Raw genomic sequence first — 20,314 nt, 5'->3', positions numbered from 1 at the left:
CCAAAGAATACCTATAACGCTTTTTTTGCTCAAGTTTTTTTTATTTGTTGTTTTGATTGATACTACGTGGAGAAAATTTTTGTTTTTTTACCCCAATAAAATATTTTTATTTTATTTAATAGCCTTTTATATAATTACCCATGATTTAAATTTTTTATTAATAAAACAAACAAAAATAAGTAGGTTTTAAAACTGCAACATTAAATTTGCACTTAAATTCTAGTAAACCTTTGATAATACGGGACTGTAAAGAATCAGTCAATAAGAAGGTGTCCGACTAGTGGCAACTACCCGGCGGACCATTGGCAAAGACTGTCCGACTACTAACAAAACAGAATTTTTTTTACTTAAGTAAATACCAAAAATACTAACTAAATTTATGGACAAAACTGATATATTTAACATTATCCCAAATAACCAAATTATTCATGTCAAAAGACTTTGGTTCTATATCAAACCTATCAATATTTTTTTATTCATGATTTAAATTTAGTTTTCTCTAAATTGTCCGACCACTGGCTCATTGACCCTAGGTATATTGCAGTTAATTTAATTTTGTTAAATATGTGATGTGATTTGGGTTTTTATATCATATTAATAATTATTTGTTCTAATTTTTTGGATAACTTTTAAGATTGTGACTTTACTTTTTTTCTTTTCTTTTCATTCATTGTTTTGCAACTGTTTCCTGTTATTGGGCAAGTTCCTGCTGGAAATAAAGGCTTATTATTATTATTATTTAATAAAAATAAAACTAATAAACTCGATATGTCAGAAAGGAAGTTATACAGACAACAATAAATAATAAATTTATGTCTAATTTATGGTTTTTTTTTTGAGTTCGGTGAGAAGCATTATATTTTGTAAACTTTGGTAAAAGTAGTACTTTCTAAGAGATAAGTAGGTAAATGATATATTTTGTGTAAGTTCAGTTTGAAAATCAGTGATTAATTTTCGGCTAGTATTTATTTCAATTGTTCATGCATTCTCAAAACTGTTCTTAACAAATGTTTAGGCTCTGACGGCTGTTAGACATGACGTCATTCGAGCGCAAACATATGATGACATAACACTTAAGATATCGTAAGGCAACCGAGTAAGGCGCTTACTCGCTAAAATATGGCTTAAGGCACAGCGGAATAATTTTGACATTGACAGCTAACTGACGTCATCCCGCGACCCGTCATCAATTTTATCAATATCAACAAATAAATAATTAAATTTTAAATTAACATTTTCGCGAAAAAAGAAAATGGGAAACGTGGATACTAAATTGAATTTCCGTAAGGCGGTGGTGCAGCTGACGTCTAAAACTGAGGTAGGCCCGTACCGAATACTATCCGAATAAAATCAACTATTTTTTATTGATAAATTTGGTAAAACATATGCGCCACATAAGCAAAACTATGCTTAATCCCCCTGAAAAACTCTTCGCCCCAATAAACTTAAATTAAGGGTTGTTATTTCAGCCGATTGATGCAAGTGATGACAACTTTTGGGAGCAGTTTTGGTCAGAAAATGTCTCTCATGTCCAAGATATTTTTACTCTTGTGCCTGCCACAGAGATCCGCCAGTTAAGGGAGGATGCTCCGGAGAATTTGGCTACTTTATGTTATAAGGCAGTCGAGAAGCTTGTTAAGGCAGTTGATAATAGTTGCCGGACCCACAGGGAGCAACAAACAGGTACCAATTTGTATATTATATATATTGATTATGTTTTATTTATATTAAAGATTCTGTAGGATTATCAGTTTTGGCATAATTGAGAGAAGGTTATGATAAAAAAATCAATAGAATGTGTGGTATACAGAAAAATTGTTTGAAGGCAGGAATGTTATCTCATGAGGTGATATGATAATGGTTTATTAATAATTTTTATTCTGTTTATACTGGGGAAATGTTTTAAGATAAATGTTTCTGGTGGTAATTAGCACTTTTTGTTATTTCAGTTCTGAACTGTACCAGGCTTCTAACAAGAATCTTACCCTATATATTTGAAGATTCAGAATGGAAAGGCTTCTTCTGGTCATCTTTACCAAGCAAATCTGAAGAAAATGAGGAGGATGCTGTACCTTTAGCCCATTCTCTTCTGAATGCCATTTGTGTAAGAATTACTCATTTGTTAATGTAAATAGATAAAGGTTTATAATTATTATAAAATAAACAAAAGTAGCCTAAAATTAAAATAAATTCAAGCCTTTGCTTGTACATTATATATATGAATTGCTAATACATGGGAAATATTAAAACATAACAAATTATGTAAATTTTACTTATAAGTAAACAACATAATTTTTAAAGAAGCTTAAATTAAGATGTAATATTCACGTAAATTTAGACAAAACCACGATAGTATGGATTCACTATTAATTAATAAACAAAGTAACATTTCCATGTTATTTCCAGGATTTACTCTTTTGTCCAGATTTCACAGTGTCAGTGGGTCGCAAGAGTGGACCTGTAAGTTTTCTCACATTTCTATACTTAATAAATCTGTATCATATGATTTTATTTTTCAGGATAAGGCTGAAGATTTATCGTTAATAGACAGTTGTGAATATATATGGGAAGCAGGGGTTGGTTTTGCACACTCCCCGCCTAGAAACCCCCAATATGATTCCAACAGGACTGAACTGCTTAAGTTACTTTTGACATGTTTTAGTGAAACTATGTATCATCCTCCTGCTGACATTTCATTAAACCCCAATAAGTGGATTATGTAAAAAATCACTTTTGGAATTTAAAACCCTTTTTTTTAAGATTGTTTCTTTAGGTATTTAACTTCAGCAGAAAACCGCCATGCTTTGCCAATGTTTACCTCCCTTTTAAACACAGTTTGCTCATATGACCCTGTAGGTCTGGGAGTCCCTTATAATCATTTAATATTTAATGATACCTTAGAACCCTTAGTTGAAGCTTGTCTTCAGATATTGATAGTAACTTTGGATCATGATACCAGTTCAGCTACCCCAGTTGAATCTGAAGATGTAAGCCTAATTTAAATGTTCCTAATGGATTTAATGATATGGCTTATTTTAGGTAGCAATTCCAGATAATTTATTTATAAATTACTTGTCAAGGATCCATAGGGATGAGGATTTTCAGTTTATATTGTCAGGTGTGACCAGGCTCATGAATAATCCATTGTTACAGACTTATTTGCCCAATTCAACTAAAAAGGTGCATTGCCATCAGGAGTTGTTGGTGTTTTTTTGGAAAATGTGTGATTATAATAAGGTATGTTGAGTTTTTCCTGATTTTAAAGAAAGATTTATATTTTTTATAAATTTTAACATTTTCAATAGCTTTTTTGCTATTAGCAATCAACATTTATGTAGCCAAATAATAAAGTTTCCGAAAAATTGAGATTTTTTCAGAAAAATTAAAAAATCTCAATTTTTGTCGTTTTAGTGTCTCTGGTAAATGCAAGTTTTTGGATAACTTTTCTACTATAACAAATAGCGACTTGACTTAAAAACTCTTATATAAAACACATGGTGCAGTTTATAGCAGAACCACAAAATAAGAATTTTAAGAAGAAAAGATAATTCAACCTTTTTTTTAGAAATTTCTGTACTTTGTACTAAAGAGTAGTGACGTTTTAGACGTACTTGTCCCTATTTTGTACCATCTAAATGATTCCAGAGCAGATCAGTGTAAGGTCAACAGATTTAAAAGCAAATTTATATCAAAACATCATGTTTTTTTTCAATTTTAGCCAGAGTAGGTCTAATGCACATTGGAGTCTTTATTTTGCTACTTCTATCAGGAGAACGGAATTTAGGTGTGCGTCTGAACAAACCTTATACAGCAACTGTTCCTATGGACATCCCAGTTTTTACCGGCACTCATGCTGACTTACTGGTTATTGTTTTCCATAAAATTATTACCACAGGACACCAAAGATTACAACCGCTGTTTGATTGTTTATTGACTATTCTGGTTAATGGTAAGTGAGTAGTCTTTGGTTTTTTTTTTTTAAGTACTAATTACAAAACTATAGTATATATTATATTACAATGCATGTGTGTGCTTACTACTTGCTACCCTACTATCTACAAACACCAACATACCAAGTTCACCAAGTTCAGTCACATCTGTGCAACTTAGTAAAAGGAAAGCAACAAAAAAAAATAACCCACTGTAACAGCTTTTCCCCCCTAAATTATACTAATATAGGTATATTCTAATATTAGATATATTACCCACCAGAAAATAAGACAATAACAAAAAAAAAATCAAAACAGTATATAATTGTGTACTGTAATGTTCTTTATCAGATGTATAGTTACATTGATAGATTTATTGCTTTGTGGAATATTGATATGCCTTCTCAGATTTCAGTTAAGTGATTATGATTTATTGCTGTGTTATAGTTCTTCCTTATGTATAGGCAAATTGAGCTGAGATAGTTTTTAGATTACCTAGTTCAATAGAGTGTAGTTGTGCTGGTGGCTGGGCTTAGCTCTTTTAAACACGATTTTAATAATAGATAATAGTAGATATTTTAGATTGCTAATTGCTTATATTGGCTCACTTAATGCATCAATTAGAATCTCCTCATTAAGGCTTGTGTATTTAGGGAGAACTTTAGAAATCCAAGGTCATTCCCTAATTTTTCGCCTTTTTTACACTCTATTTCCAGACTAAAAAGTAAGTTCACATAGATGTTTAACAGAACTGTGTCCTCCATATTGACTACCCTTGCCTTTCATTTACTTCATTTCCTTTAGTATATTGCAATTTTTGAACAAGTTGAGTACTTTGCCTCTAACACCATAACTAATATTTTAAATAATTATATATGCAAGACAAAAGCTTTGGATTAGCCTAGAAAGATTTTTGAAAAAGTTTATATGAAGAGGGGCTCTTTTTCCCCCGTATGCAAATTCTTTCTTCTTAGAGTAACCAATTTCTGCAAAGGATCTTCTGTACCTTTTCAGTTTAGTTTCATTTTCTAATTCATTTGTTTAACTTAGTTTTGTAATGCTTATGTTCATTTAATTTTTCAGAATTTGAGTTAATTTGTAATATTTTTTTTTAGTTTTTTTCTAGTTTAATTTGTTTATTACTTAATAACAAATAATATAACAAATCTTTGTTATTTTCATAATAATTTCTGTCAAAGTTTTAACAATTTTCTCAGGCTCCAATATTTGTAATATTTCATTTCACTGTATGTTTCCTGCTGAATTTAAAACTCTATTATAGTAAATTTTAATGAAGTATCGGCCTAGAATATTTAGATGACCTGTTATATGATAATTTAAAATTTCTGGTTTTAAATTAACTAACATTTTAAATTTTAATTACATTTTAAATTAATGGTTCTATTCTTGGTAAGTCGTTTTTTATTTTCTTGCTAATAAAACTATAATCAAGACACATTCCAGCCTCAGGTCCGTTTAAATCATTATACAAATTTAATGGTAATTTTTTTTGCAATTAATATTTTTTTGGCCAACTTAGATCGAGAGGTTTTGTTTAGGAATGAAAACACTAATAAAATACAGTAGACACTCAATACCGTGAACTCAAAAAAACAAAGGCTGTTCACATTATCGATTTATTCATCTTAACGAAGGTTACACTTTATGTGTACTAAACATTTATAATTACCAAAAGTAACAGAAACAAAACGTAATTAACATAACATAAAGTTCATATTCTTACTTAAAAATATTATTTACTGTAGAGAAGTCTGAAATTTTTGTTTGTTTTTTAGGTTGTTTTACTTTTAACATCACAGCTTTCTCTCTTAATTTTTTTAAGACTACAAGGTCATTTATGTCAATTTCATTTTCTTCTGTTGCCCACAATATCGCTATATTAAAGGCATTAATTGCCCTATCTAATGAAATTTTATTTGAGGGTTCCTGCTCAACCTCATTTAATACTTCTGCTTCATCCGATTGACATTCTTCAATGTCGTCCTCTGCAAAATTATTGTCACGCTGATTCCACTCTACAATGTCAGAATCTTCAAAAGTTCCCTAAAAAAAATTGTAATCCAAATTAAGACTTAATATTCAAATATAAAATGACAAAATTTACCTGAGGTGTCAATGTATGTTGATACCTCAGATTCAGATATGGGTTTCTGAGCAGTGCTGTCCCATTGGTGTTTTAGGAGAGAAAGAGGTACATTTTCATCATCACTGTCTACATCATGTGTAGAGGGCACCACATTTAAAATGTTTTTCCAACATTTTTTGATAACTTGAGAATCAAGATGATTCCAAGCAGACATTAAATTGATCACTGCATCTTTTATTATCAGGTTTTTTAGGGCATCAATGACATTCGTATTGTTGGCCACTATGGATGATAGAAGACCTTTTCTGTAGTACAATTTTGTTAGCCTAATAACATTTTGATCCATAGGCTGTATGAGTGGGGTGACATTAGGTGGCAAGTACATTTTGTCCATCTTCACTTTTTAATTCTTCTTCGGTTGGATGCGATGGTGCATTATCCAGAAGAAGTAGAACTTTCAATGGCAGACCTTTATTTTTTAAGAACCTCTTAACCTTCAAAAAAATTAATATGGTTGTACTAATCATAAAACAAAACTATAGATAAGGAAAACTTACCTGTGGTACAAACGAATAATGAAACCATTTTTTAAAAATTGCGGCAGTCATCCAAGCTGATTTAGAATGTTCATAGTCAACAGGACACTCGAAATTTTCAAACGATCTTGGTTTTCCCGCTTTACCAATCACCAATGGTTTAATTTTATGGTGCCCAGTAGCATTAGTGCAACCCAAAAATGTTATTCTTTGTTTCTCCAATTTTCTACCAGGAGCTGTTTTTTCTCTTGACAAGACAAATGTTTTTTCTGGTAATAATTTCCAGTAAAGTCCTGTCTCATTGTAAACTTGATCCAATGAGATTCCAAGCTCTGCTATTTTATTTTTTAGAGCCATTTTAAATGGGTTTACAAGCTCTGGTTGAGATGACAGTTTTTCCCCAGAAATTTTTAAAAAATGAATTCCAAATCTTTTTTTTTGAATCTTTGTAACCATCGCTCACTAGCGGTAAATGATTTATCCCTTTCATTGAGCTGTGAATAAATGTATTTTGCTTTTTCTTTAATCATGTCGCCACTTACCATTAAATGTTTATACCGTTGGTCAAGAAACCACTTGTACAGTCTTTTTTCCATTCTTGGAAACTGGGAACCCTTTAGGGTTTGTCTTTTTCCTGGTCCAACATACGTGTTTCTAACAGCACTAGAAATCAGTTCCTTTTTCTTTTTTATTTTGCAAATTGTAGATTTTGCCACACCATACTTTTTCGCTAAATATGTAACACCTTTTCCATTATTTAAGTCTTGAATTACAAGAGATTTTTCATAGACGGTTAAACACTTTGGTTTTTTAAGCGACATTTTGTTTAATTTATAAACGATCTAACACCAACACAATTTAAGTCACACTAATAAAAATCACTAAACTTTATAACCACTAAACTTCAAAACCACACTAACAGACAACGTAAACAAACGATAACAACCTGCCTTGCTACACACAATAGATTCACGGCGCCTATCGATTCGAAGAACGCCAAAAACAGCAAATCGGGGAAGCATCGGCTGCTTTCGCCTACGTTACTGGCGAACTATCGATCCAATTACTTTTGTTTCTATTATTACATTGTTTCTATTATTTTGTAGTTTTGTTTTCTAAAAAACAAATACCTAGAAACGTTAAACTTAGTGGGGTACAGGTGGATTATGAGCTTTTTGGGTACGTAATATATCAGTGTGAAGTTTTAAGAGATGCTTGTTACGAATAGCACGTTATTAAAATAGACAGCAACATTTCTCAGAGAGGCACATTTAATAATATTAAATACACGTTACATATGTTTGCTGAATTCTTTTCATTGGCAAATGTTAATATTTCCTTTCTCTAATGGCAGTTTCAAATCTTTGTGAATCCTATTAACATTCTCGAATAAAATTGTTTGTCGGATTTCCACCGATAAATTTTATATTTAGTAAATAAGCATTGGTTTTTTCAGTGCCGGATTTTTCGGTAGATCGGTTGCCTTTATCAATTTCGAAATCAAAGGGATTATATTATTAGTTTCTATTTCGTTAATGAGTGATTTCAAAGCAAGGCTGTCTTAACTACATCTAGTCGGCAAGCATTGCTTGAATCCCCCGTTTGAATGAATGTTAAAAAAGTTCTTTAGTGTGTGTGAAAGGAATTTATTTTAAGATTGCATTGCCAGCAATGTGTAGCCAGCTGTGTAGCTATGGTAGAACTTTAGATGAAAATGCCTTTACCACATTAATGACTCAATGCAACAATTTGAAAAATAAAGCGATGGAACAAAAAATCTCATAGTTTTGAAAAGGAAAGAAAAATTGAAAAACAAATGTACTATCCAAATAAAAAATAAGTTTAGATTTGTTTGAGCATTTAATGGTTATAAATATTGGAATTGTTATGGCTACATTTTATCTGTGTAGGTATGTATGTAGCTAAATATAATGGTGTATTATTCAGTGTTTTGCGTTCTATTTAACTATAGCCTTTAAGGGTTTTGGTGCAGTGTCGGTAGATATCAATTTTAAGAGGTTTGGTTTTGGTTGCTTGGTTTTTACCTACATAGGTAGTACCTATCTCTTATCTTAAGACAATTTTAGCTTTTTTTCAAATTTACTTAAATTTTGATTGCTATTAAGTGTGTTAAATAAAGTTCCCAACAAGTGCAAAATTAATGATGTTCGACTTAATGGTCGTCGCTTCCTACCTGAAACCGAATTTGGGAAGTTTAAAATCTCTTTGAGTTTAATAGCTGTGGCTGCATTAATCGTTTGCTCGAGTGTAATAGAAGTACGCAAACAAATTTTAGTTATTTAATTTATTGAAAAACCACAATTTCTCTTTGTTTCTTTGAACAGCTGTTTTGTTTTGCCTCTTTTTAATTGGATTGGTAGAAATTGATTTGGTAGATGTTTACGGATGGTATCAAATTCATTATTTACTTATTTACCAAACATTGTTTAACAGGAAATTCCTAATAATAAGACAACTTATGCTTGACAGATCAAGAAGTAATTATACAAAGAAGACAAACTTTTAAAAAAACCTAAAAACTACACTTTAGGTACTACAGGCAAAAGTAGATTAAATGAAGGGGTTATAAAGTATAGTAAACGTTCTACAGTATCTTGCTGACTGACCAAAATTAAATCATCATCGTTTTTAAATCATATACTGCATAACTGAATACAGCAAGTTAAGGTTGGTGACTCCTTGAGCACCCCACTCCTTGTGAGGTGTGGTGTGCCACAAGGCACAGTTTTGAGACCTATATTGTTCACACTGTATATAGACAATAGACAGAATTTTATTGCTTCTAAAGTAATACAATATATACTTATAGCAATAGAGTACAGACATTACAAGGAAAAATATCTTTAAACAAAAACAAAATAAAGAAATCTGCTGAAACATACATCAACCTATATAAACTAATCACTAACCTAATTATGCAACAATAAATAATTACATAAACCAAAACCATATAATATGTATCATAAGAAAAATAAAATACTAATTATTGATTATAGAACCTTTAGTTAGGAGAAAAATAAGTACAACTTACGCACTAGCCCCAGTAATCATTCCCTAATACAAAAAGAAAAAACAGAATTACTCATTAATTATAAAGCTTCTAAGTCGGAGAATATTTAAAAAGTAATGAACAACAGGTTTAACTTTCAGGATATAATTCTAAGCATTGCATTATGAGTGAGATATAAAAAATATTTAAGGTATGCGCAATATCATGTTTTTTGTTAAAATATATACCTAAAAATATGAATCCAATATACTGAGATCTTACATGTGCATTTACCCACCATGGCTATAGTATATTGACGGCATATTTTCAGTTTTACCCTTTGACACCGTGGTTTGCTATGCTGATAACACAGCAATAATTTAAAGGAAAATGCCTGGAATAAAATCTTTATATAAGCAGAACACATAATTAATATTGTTAAAGTGGCTGGATTTCAATTTGCTATCTCTCAATGTTGATAAATCGCACTTTTTATGTTATGCTATGACTAAAACTGGCTTACCCGCCACTGAGTCATTTAAAATCCATCAAAATTATTGTTCAGATAATAGGGCCTACAAATGTAATGCAAAAAGTAGCGCAGTGAGCAAAATAAAATATCTTGGCGTATTTTTTGAGAATCACCTAAAATGGGATTGCCATATAGAATATGTCTGCATTAAACTACGCAAACTTATCCATAAATTCTATATTTTAAGACAAAGCATGTCAACGAGTAGCATAATGTGTATTTATAAGCCACTAGTTGAATCGGTGCTTACCTACGGCATATGTATTTGGAGTGCAGCTACCAGCTCTTACCACCTCTTGAAATAACCCAAAAAAGGCTGTTGAAAATAGTTTTATTTAAAAATAAATACTATCCAACTATTAACTTATTTCAAGACTCTAAAGTGCTTAACATTTATAAGCTATATATAAGAGCCGTCATCATGTTGCTGTGTAACAATAAACTTTCAAAAGACTTAAGTCAGTCACTAAATTAATACAAGGTCTATATAGAAACAGTCGAGGCAAATTCCTGCTGTGGGATTTTCTTCAGTACAAATAAGTGTTATTTATTGCGCCCAAAATATATAATGCCCCACCACAACATCTAAAAAACAAAAGTTACCCAAAAATTAAAAGAAGTGTAGACAACTGGTTGTTAGAACTTAACGAGGACATTTTGAAAAACTTAGGTCAGTTCTTAATATGTGGTTTCTTATAGTATTTTTCCATAGGCATTATTAATGTAGAAGTGTTAATGTATTTATTTTATTATTGCATAGATGCACGCAAAAATCATTAGTATAATTAATTGTGCATCTCATCCAAAATTTGTATTTTTATTGTACATACTCACATCATTATTATATAGAAAGAGAGATTTGATGGTAAGTCATAATCATTGGAGTAATTTTGTTTTTAAATGTAGCTATAGTCCTAAAAAACTAAATAAAGGTGCATTTCTTGCTGACTTAGTAGGTCTATTTTCTAAGCGAAGGTATTTTATAGTGAGGAGGGGAAGAACAAAAAAGTTTAAATCCCTTAAAAGATGAGGTGATCGATTTTATAGTTGCATAATTTAAGAAAAAAGAATTTTACTGTTTAGAATAGCACAATCCCTCAGAGATAAAAAATTCAATCTTTGTAAAAGTAACTTATGGTCATACCCACTTAAGTAAAAAAGTAAGTAAATTCCATACATTTTAAAGCACATATTTTTCAAAAACCTACGCTGCACATCTTCGAATGTGCCTATATGGATATTATAGTTAGGGAACCGCACCATTGCTGCATAAAGTAATTTAGACTTAATTAGGCTATTATATAAGGTAATAATACTGTCCAATCTTTTAAGTTATTTTGTTTTCCTGATTATGAAACCAAGAGTTTTCAAGGAAGATTTAAGAACTTCATCAATATGTTTGTAGTCAGCCTAGATCCCTCATAGAGTCTACATGTTATAGGATTCATCTCTAGTATTGAGCCTGAATGATGCTATTCTTTTATAAGTGAATTTTCTATTGTTTTTTAATTGGTGTGATTTAAACAGGATGTCACTTAATATTAATAAATGAAGAAAAGAAAATGAGAAACCTTTTCAAAGCAAAGAAACTTATACATTTGATTAACCAATAAATACCCTTCTAATTAACTCTAAAACAGAAGTTACCTACTTGGGAATCTGAATGGACTCATTATTTTTATTTGAGAGCCATACTAATCATGCAATAAATAGGACAATGAAGATACTTGAGTTCATAAGCGTTAACTTGTCTATGCTTATTTTCAGTTGCTTTGCTTAATTGCTCTCTTCTTAGACGAATGTTTTTCTTACAATTCTTACATTGAGCGACTAGGAAGCGCAAAATCAATTTTTTGAGAGAATTGTTGCATTTGGAAGTAAATATCACAGGGAGGAATATAACTATCAGTGGGTGCAAGATAGATAAGAGTTTAAATTTGCTTGCGCTAGAGTCAACAATTCTACTAGATTTATGTTTTCTTCATAAAGTAAAAGATGCTGCTATAACTGTTACCCCTTCTTGTCACTTTTCATATATAAGTATCAGACAATCTGATACTTTTGTAACATCATTTCATAGTTACGACATTAGTGAATTAACTGCATGACTCATTAGCAACGCTAATGGTCTGCTGGGACAAATAAATACTCTAAATTTAGTACTTTCAAGCAAAAACTAAAACACGTTTTATAAATTATTCTTTCTTCAATCGTAGTCTTATAAGTAATATATGATGTGTTAAATGATTCACGTTGCCTACTGTGATTCTGTTTTATACTAAGTGATATACATAAATGATGGAGGAATAGATTCCGTTAATAAATAAACAAATTAATAAAATTATGCTCATCCATAAAGTCACACATTACTTTAGTTAAGTTTATATTACTAATCATACAAACTGTATAACAAATCCGCTTTCAGTATCTCCTTATTTGAAAACCCTCTCGATGGTGGCCAGCACCAAACTGCTACACCTCCTAGAAGCGTTTAGTACTCCATGGTTCCTATTCTCAGCGCCCCAAAATCACCATTTGGTGTTTTTCTTATTGGAAATCTTTAATAATATTATACAGTATCAGTTCGACGGTAATTCAAATCTGGTTTATACCATTATAAGAAAACGACAGGTAAGAAGGTGTATGTTAATTGGATTTAGTTGCTCAATAATCTTTTTCCTCCGTAGGTGTTCCATAGTTTGGCCAACTTGCCATGCGATTACGGCACCATAGTAAAATCGATCAATAAAAAGAGCAAATATGCCAAACTGCACAGTTCAGTTAGTTCGGAGAACGTTTCGGAAGTTGCCATGGAGGGTTCGCATCCTGCTTTACCGGCAGAACCAGGAACTTTGAATGTATTTTCTTCCATTTGGGTTTAAGAACGTATTAATTTACCTTCAATTTTATGTAGGCTACGTTGCCGGATACGCCCCATATAGGCCAAATGACCGAAAGGGAGTCGGCGCATCCAGTTTCGTCTCCCAGTGAGCAACCGTTGACCAATGGCATGGCTGCGGTCACTTTAAATAGCCCCTCGGCTACTGCAGTGTCCATAGGAAATGGGTCAGCGCCAGAAGTAAGTAAAACTATTTGTTAAATTAATTATCGTAGTGCCCTGAGGTTGGCCTAATCTTGCCAAGAAAGAATCTATACTTCTATGGTTTTTATTTTTGCGTAATATAGTGGTATAGACGACACAGAGCCGCAATGAAAAAAACTACCCAAACTGTTATTTCATCTTATTATTATTGTTATCTCTTTAGTTTATATAAGACAGTTTTATTCTATTTTTCGTGATTTCTAGGTATATATTGCTTATAGGAAAGTCATATATCTAATCTTTTTGGAGAATAACTTGTTGGCCTTCTTTGATCAGGTTTGATGGCTTTGATCACCTCTCGGATTTGATTGATCAGCTGGAATTGACGTTATGTGCATTTCTAAGGCTTGGCTTAGTGAAGAAAGCGTGAAACTCTTTATAAAAGAAAAAAATAAATCGTTATCGAGATTTAAAAAGGCTAAGAGTTTAACCGATTGGCTATTCTACAAGCAACTACGAAATTCGGTGATGGGGATGATTAGGCGGGAAAAGAAAGCATATTTGGAACTTCATCAAAAAAGCAGTAATAGTAAACAACTATGGAGAGCAATAAAAAAACCTTTGTCTCGGAAATTCTTCTAACCGTTCTATACCTGTAAACCTTCAAAATCCTGACAAAATTAATTATTATTTTTCATTAGTTTATAGTCCTTCAGATAACTGCCCAGAGACAGTCGAATATTTTCTTAATCATAAATTTAGTCCTGATCTCCACTGTAACAGAAATTTTAAAAACCTTAAACCTTAAAAGCCTGTGGTAGTGACTGCATCTCTGTGAATATGTTTCTACATTGTATTCAACATCTGGCTCCTCACTTGACTCATGTTATAAGCTCCTGTTTGGAAAGAGGTTGTTTTCCTGATGTTTGGATGACTTCTCTTATAATGCCTTTAGCTAAAATCAGTAGTCCAAAGGACTACTGCAACCTTAGATCTATATCCATTATTCCAGTAATTTCGAAAGTTTTGGAAAAGTTTATTCAACAACAGATTTATGATCCGTCTAGATCTAAGATCCGTCTTGGGTCCTATCTTATTTGTAATGTACATAGCAGATATGTACAAGGTTGTTAAATATTGCAGTATTCGGGGCTTTGCGGATGATACGCAAATTTGTTATTCTTTAAAGCTGATGATGTATTGCGGGGTTGTAGTAAAGTAAATAAGAATTTGTCATGTGTTTCTGCTTTCTCGTTGAGCAATAACTCGAAATTAAATCCTAGCAAGTGTTCTGTAATGTGTTTTTTTTTCAAAAAATAAGAACAAAATTGTCTTGTAAAATTTAGAACTTTTTATGGGGGAGACCCAATTAAAAATATTTATTTATTTATTTATTCATTATTACAGTATCGGCAGCCAAATAGCCAGATACCGAAATTACCTATAACTAATAAATTGAAAATAATCAGAAGCACTAAGTAAACAATACAAAATCCTACATAGCTCTTAAAAAATTATCTAAATACCTACTAACACAGGAAGTAACGTTATAAACTATTTAAATCCTGCATCTGAGAAGCATACAACCTCATCAATTATATCATCAACAACATCATTTATAATTCTAGTAAAACTTTCTAAGAATACCAAATCTATGTCCAAGTCACTAGCATGATTATTAAAAGAATTGCACATTTTATATATTGGTGGGCTTTTAAAAATATTTGTCCTTGAAAAATCCAAATTGAAAGTCTTTCTTCGTCTACTGTTCCCAGCATTGACAAAAAATGGAAGCATAAAGTATTTCTGAAGAGTTAATAGTATCCTAATAGAAGTATCATTAACTACAAAGTAAGAAAGAAAGTATGCGAGTCTTTAGTAATCTATTATGAACTGCTGCAATGTTGTTTATGTTCCTTGTTTAGGTAAATTCACCCTATATCGGTTGTAGAAGCTTCAAAATCAGTGCTGTAGATTCATTTTTAACTTAAGAAAATATGACAGAGTTTCAGGAAAAATGTGTACCCATGGATGGTTCCGTGTAGAGAATCTTTATCTTCATCAGTTGGACGTTTTTGTGCATCGATTGCTTGGTACATCTTCCCCTGCTTACCTTCGTGAAAAATTTCGTTTACGAAGAGATGTGCACGACGTCAATCTAGTATAAATAAATTATCGGCTCCTCGTTTTCATTCTGCCCTGTTTCACAGATGTTTTCTTTTTAATGCTGTTTTGGTGTATAATTAACTTCCGAATTCATTTAGGTGCATGTCCATTGCTAGTTTTAAAGTAAAATCAATATCGCATTTTCCCACGTTAGATGATTTCCTTATAATTAAAAGGGAAAAAGTGTACATTTTTTTAAAATTTTATGTCGTTGCTTATATTCTAACTCATAATAGATTTGATGGATCTCACGGGTTTCCTATTATCTTTTTTCTATAACTGCTATCTATGTAATTTGGTATTTTTGTTCATGTAATTATAAGTTAAGTTTAAGTTGACGAAGTCCAGCCTAGGGCTAGACTTCGCCTTTGTACATTCTGTTATAATAAAGATTATTTATTTTATTTATTTATTTAAAAAATATATGTATATTTTAGCAAAAAGTAAAGAATAACCAAAACCCTACTCCGGAAACGAATTTCACGAGAGCAGTGAACACTGTAAGCCCCAATATGTTATAACCCATAAAAAGTTTAAAAAATATTGTATTATTTTATACAGAGAAACAGTTTGAGAGTAACGACCACAGCCGAATTGGGCAATGGCCAATGGGTACCTACAGCCGAATGGGTGCATTCCTGGAAAAGCAAGTTGCCCTTGCAAACCATCATGAGATTGTTGCAAGTGTTAGTGCCTCAGGTGGAGAAGATTTGCATTGACAAGTAAGTATAAAATAATAATAGAATGATTATTTCGTTATTTAGGGACTAAGTGGTAGAAATCACGAGCACGTCTCCTGTCACAGTCAGCACTGACGTTTTATTTATTTTTTGTTAAAAAAAAAAAATTGGCGGCTCATCTTAAGGGGCCAACGAGCCATGGCCCTGGTCATAACATAAAAAATAATCATTCTTCATAACTTTTAAAATTGTTTTAATTTCAATAATAACTGCAATACCCAACCAAACAATGCATTATCATCAATGCATCAATGGTATGCATGCGTTATCGTAAATTTTTTGAGCATTTATTGTGACGTTTCTGTAGGGACACCACTGGTTAAACTTTTAAAAAATATCCTACATCAAAAAATGGCTGTTGATACTCAGAAGGTGAATGAGCGCTAAATTTGATAAACAAATCTAGGAAATTATCGAAGTTATGATGAAGAAATTATTTTTTTGTTAATATTTTAACACCCTGTAGCTTCAAAGTTTAGGTTAAGGATATAACTTTACTGTGTTACTATTTTGCCAAGAGTTTGCAGACGGTAGCTCAGAATTATTGGAGGCTTGGGATTGTTTGAAGGTTTACTTATGACTGGCTATTAAAGAATCAAAAATTGATTTATAACTATTAAATAATAGGGCGCCACTTAGTTTTCTTTTTATAAATGAAAGAAAATTAAGAAAAAAGATTTGGTATATAGGTTTCAATTAACAATTAAATGACCCTGGATAAAGTAGATTTAAAGAGGCAAAAATAAAATCTTAACAATACAACCAAATTATATTTACATCAAAGATATGTATACACCTCATGTTCTAATCTGTTAAATGTTAATAATTTATTATGAATTAAAATATAAATAATGTTGATATGATTAAAATAAGTTTGACAAAAGTAACATTTAAATTATGATTTCACTAATAGGTAGATTTCAGCACTTGAAAAATAAATTGCAATTATTAAAGTTTTTAGTATATATTTGTATGACGCAGGGGAAAGTTCATGAACCTTTTTACCTAAGGCATATCAGCCTTAACCGAGTTATATCTACTTAACTACCAAAAAGGGTACTGAAAAATACTGAACAAAAAATAACTAATATTATAGATAAGAAATTGACGTATTAAATTATGACATTGATTAAATATTTGTAACGTTAAATTGAAATAAAAGATATATTAATAAAAATTTAAATAAATGAGACAAATCTATGGTTAGTTATATTTAAATAAATGGAATAAACTGGCCTGTATATTCCTCCAAGAATTGAACGGCGATGAATGTATGCCATTTGTAGCTTAGCTATCCAGACTGGGAATCTCTAAACTCTGGCTCCAGCTCCACCGCTTTCAGCAATTTCCCGGGGAAATTAAAATCCTGCAGCCATCAACAATTGAAGAAGAATAAAGAGGAAAACGGAAAAGTAAAACCCTAAAACAACGGTTGCCATTGTATTCACTGTCGATAAAAAAATGAATGGCGTTAAAAATGTGACACACTCACCTTGCTAAGTTTCATTATCTATCCATCAAAATCTTGGGCATTCTGCACCAGAATTATGAAATAAACGGTTCCCTAAAAGAACAAGATTAAGGACTATAAATTACAAACCATTTTGGCCACTTTCTGCTTCACAAACTTCGGAAATAAAAAACTGGCATTTTACGTGCGCTTCTACCTGCGACACGGGAACAAGTCCTCGAAAAATGCAGTTTTTAGTTAATTAGTCGGTTAATCAGTAACGACCCCACCTCTCGCCTCCATATCCTCTTGGCTGATATCAGCCAATCAGAGAAAACATTAATTAAGACCAACCAGAAGAGTAACGGACCGTCAACAGAAAGCATGAATAATTAAACCAGGAGAGTGATGCGTTACAGTAGTAATGTGTCATTGACAGTGTGAATTTAAAGAAATATGAATAAAAGAAGTAGATTGAAATTATTAATATAATTATTGAAATTAATGAAATATCAATGGAGCGTTAGTGAACATAAGGAGTAGAAAAATAAAACGCTACATTATTTAACGTTTCAGTTGCATTTTAGATTCGTGAATGTACAGTAAAGTGTTAATATCCAAATTTCAACTGTACTTTTTAATATTTATAAAACGCAAATCGGCAAAATCTTTTTCTACACACCCGCAGGAGAAAATTCAAATCGGATTAGGCTTGCGAGGTCATGATGAGTCGGAAGAATAAACAAATAAAGAAGTTTTTCGGAAATTATAAGTTTTAGTTCTCAATTAGATAGATTTAAAAAATCATTTTAACAAAGCAGCAGTGTTTAAAGGGACTTCTTAGACTATTTAAAATGAACTTTTAGATTATATGCTTGTTGCATACCACAAAGAAGTGGCTAAAGAAATTTAAAAAAAAAACAAATTATCTAGCTGTAATTGCCGATAAAACTACAGATGTTCCAAACGACTTTCCATTAGTAATTATTTTTACGACATACTATCTGAAATAAGCCATCAGTGGAAAGATTCTGGAAATTTTTAAACCTTCCTCGACACAGCGCCATTTCAATAGCAAATTGTATTTTAAATGAGGTCGATCCTTTAATCAGTGTCACGCCAAAATAATTAAAAGTACAAAAGTATGATGCTGCGTTAATAATGAGCGGTAGTGTAAATGGGGTTGACAAAAATTGATTAACGATAAATATTCATTTGCAAACTCTGGACATTGCTATGCACATCAAATGAACCTTATAATGAGCAACGCGGATTCTTAAATTAAAAGACAGAGATTTCATATTTTGATTACCAGTATTTAATAAAATCATGCTACACGTTGAAATAATTTTTAAGCAACTGCAGACTGAGATTAAAAAGTATCACCGGTAACCAGTAATTGACATGTATGTCATTTAAAGTGTCGTTTATTGTATATCCCACCGGCACCCTCCTATCTTACGGAGGATAGGCATAGCCATAAACATAGCCAAACGCATGTGCATTAATGTTGTTTACATTATTGTCAATTAATAATAATTAGTAATTCAAGTTTATTTAGTCTCCTTTTGTCTCAAACAGTAAGATGTTTTTTTGTCAGCAGAAATTTGTTTTTTTGATTTTGTATCACAATTACCACGACCAACCCAAATCTAAATGTCAGTGTCTTGACAAAATTCAAGAGAAGTAGGGTTAGATTTAATGATGAAGATGACCAAATACTTCTAATGCACATCTTAGCAAATAATCCCTATGTTGATTTAGCAAAATAGACCGTCATACACAATAATTTTTGTTTTGATTCCAGAGCTGCAAAATCCTCATATTGTAACTGTAGGTACTTTCCTATTTTTCAATACGGCTACCTAATTAAATAATTAGATATCATATTGTAAACCAAATATTAATAAAATATGTACAGGGTGCTTCAGAACTATGGGATCAAACTTCTAGGGGTTGTTCAGTGCAACAGTAGAATCCATTTGAGTATAGGAACCCACGTCCGGAAATGTGTCACTACGCCACTACGGCCCTAAGACTCGTTTAAATTTAGAAAAAATATTAATTATCTAAATAGGATCTGATGCATTTTTTTTACCTTTTGTATATGATACCATCACAAAAATTGTTCAAAATGTTTTCCTCCAACCTCAATACACCGATTTAAATGCCGCACATGATGCCGCACTAAGTCGGGAGACCTAGGAGGCCAAGAAACTGCTCCACCTCTGGCAATCCAACGGTGCCCAAACCGCTGAGCCAAATACTCGCGTACTTGTACAGCAAAGTGAAGCCGGCGCTCCATCATGCTGAAACCACATTTGCTGTCTTACGTTTAGTGGAACATTTTCAAGGAGTTCTGGGAGAACTTCCTCCAAGAAACGCAGATAAATAGGTCCTGTTAACCGTTCCGGTAGAAGGTATGGCCCAATTACGTTTACAGACCAACGATTCTGATGTTTTCTTGGAAAAATTGCATAAGGATTTTCTTCATCCCAAACGTGGCTATTCCTACTATTAAAAATACTATCTCTTATGAAAGAGGCTTCATCAGACGGATCAGACCACAAAACATATCGTAAAAAAATTGGTTGTGCAATGATGCGATCCAGAAGCCATCGACAAAATTGAACTCTAGGATGATAATCGGCTGCAGTCATACCTTGAACTTTCTGGAAGTGGTAAGGATGGAGTTGTTGCTCGTGTAGTACCCGCCAGACAGAAGCGTTACTCGTATTCATATTCTTAGCGACGTCACGTGTGCTATTTGATGGTTCATCGGCAACTCGCTGAAGCACCTC

General features: G+C 32.0%; 1 protein-coding gene across 1 annotated transcript in view; it reads left to right on the top strand.

Moving 5' to 3' along the window:
• The first annotated feature begins 1,151 nt into the window (after positions 1–1,151).
• The window catches only part of LOC126734679 (protein HID1), a 34,705-nt gene continuing 15,542 nt past the window's right edge, over positions 1,152–20,314 (top strand). The window contains exons 1-14 of the mRNA XM_050438391.1: positions 1,152–1,318; positions 1,470–1,683; positions 1,950–2,104; positions 2,407–2,460; positions 2,520–2,719; positions 2,774–2,987; positions 3,040–3,237; positions 3,566–3,656; positions 3,719–3,949; positions 12,540–12,745; positions 12,802–12,972; positions 13,029–13,193; positions 15,761–15,823; positions 15,885–16,045. Coding sequence (XP_050294348.1) covers positions 1,253–1,318; positions 1,470–1,683; positions 1,950–2,104; positions 2,407–2,460; positions 2,520–2,719; positions 2,774–2,987; positions 3,040–3,237; positions 3,566–3,656; positions 3,719–3,949; positions 12,540–12,745; positions 12,802–12,972; positions 13,029–13,193; positions 15,761–15,823; positions 15,885–16,045 — 2,189 coding nt within the window. The 5' untranslated portion in view covers positions 1,152–1,252. The remainder of the gene's footprint in view (positions 1,319–1,469; positions 1,684–1,949; positions 2,105–2,406; positions 2,461–2,519; positions 2,720–2,773; positions 2,988–3,039; positions 3,238–3,565; positions 3,657–3,718; positions 3,950–12,539; positions 12,746–12,801; positions 12,973–13,028; positions 13,194–15,760; positions 15,824–15,884; positions 16,046–20,314) is intronic.

The sequence above is a fragment of the Anthonomus grandis genome, chromosome 1, assembly GCF_022605725.1.
Source record: "Anthonomus grandis grandis chromosome 1, icAntGran1.3, whole genome shotgun sequence".
Classification (NCBI taxonomy): domain Eukaryota; kingdom Metazoa; phylum Arthropoda; class Insecta; order Coleoptera; family Curculionidae; genus Anthonomus; species Anthonomus grandis.
This window is presented reverse-complemented; position numbering and strand designations above follow the sequence as displayed.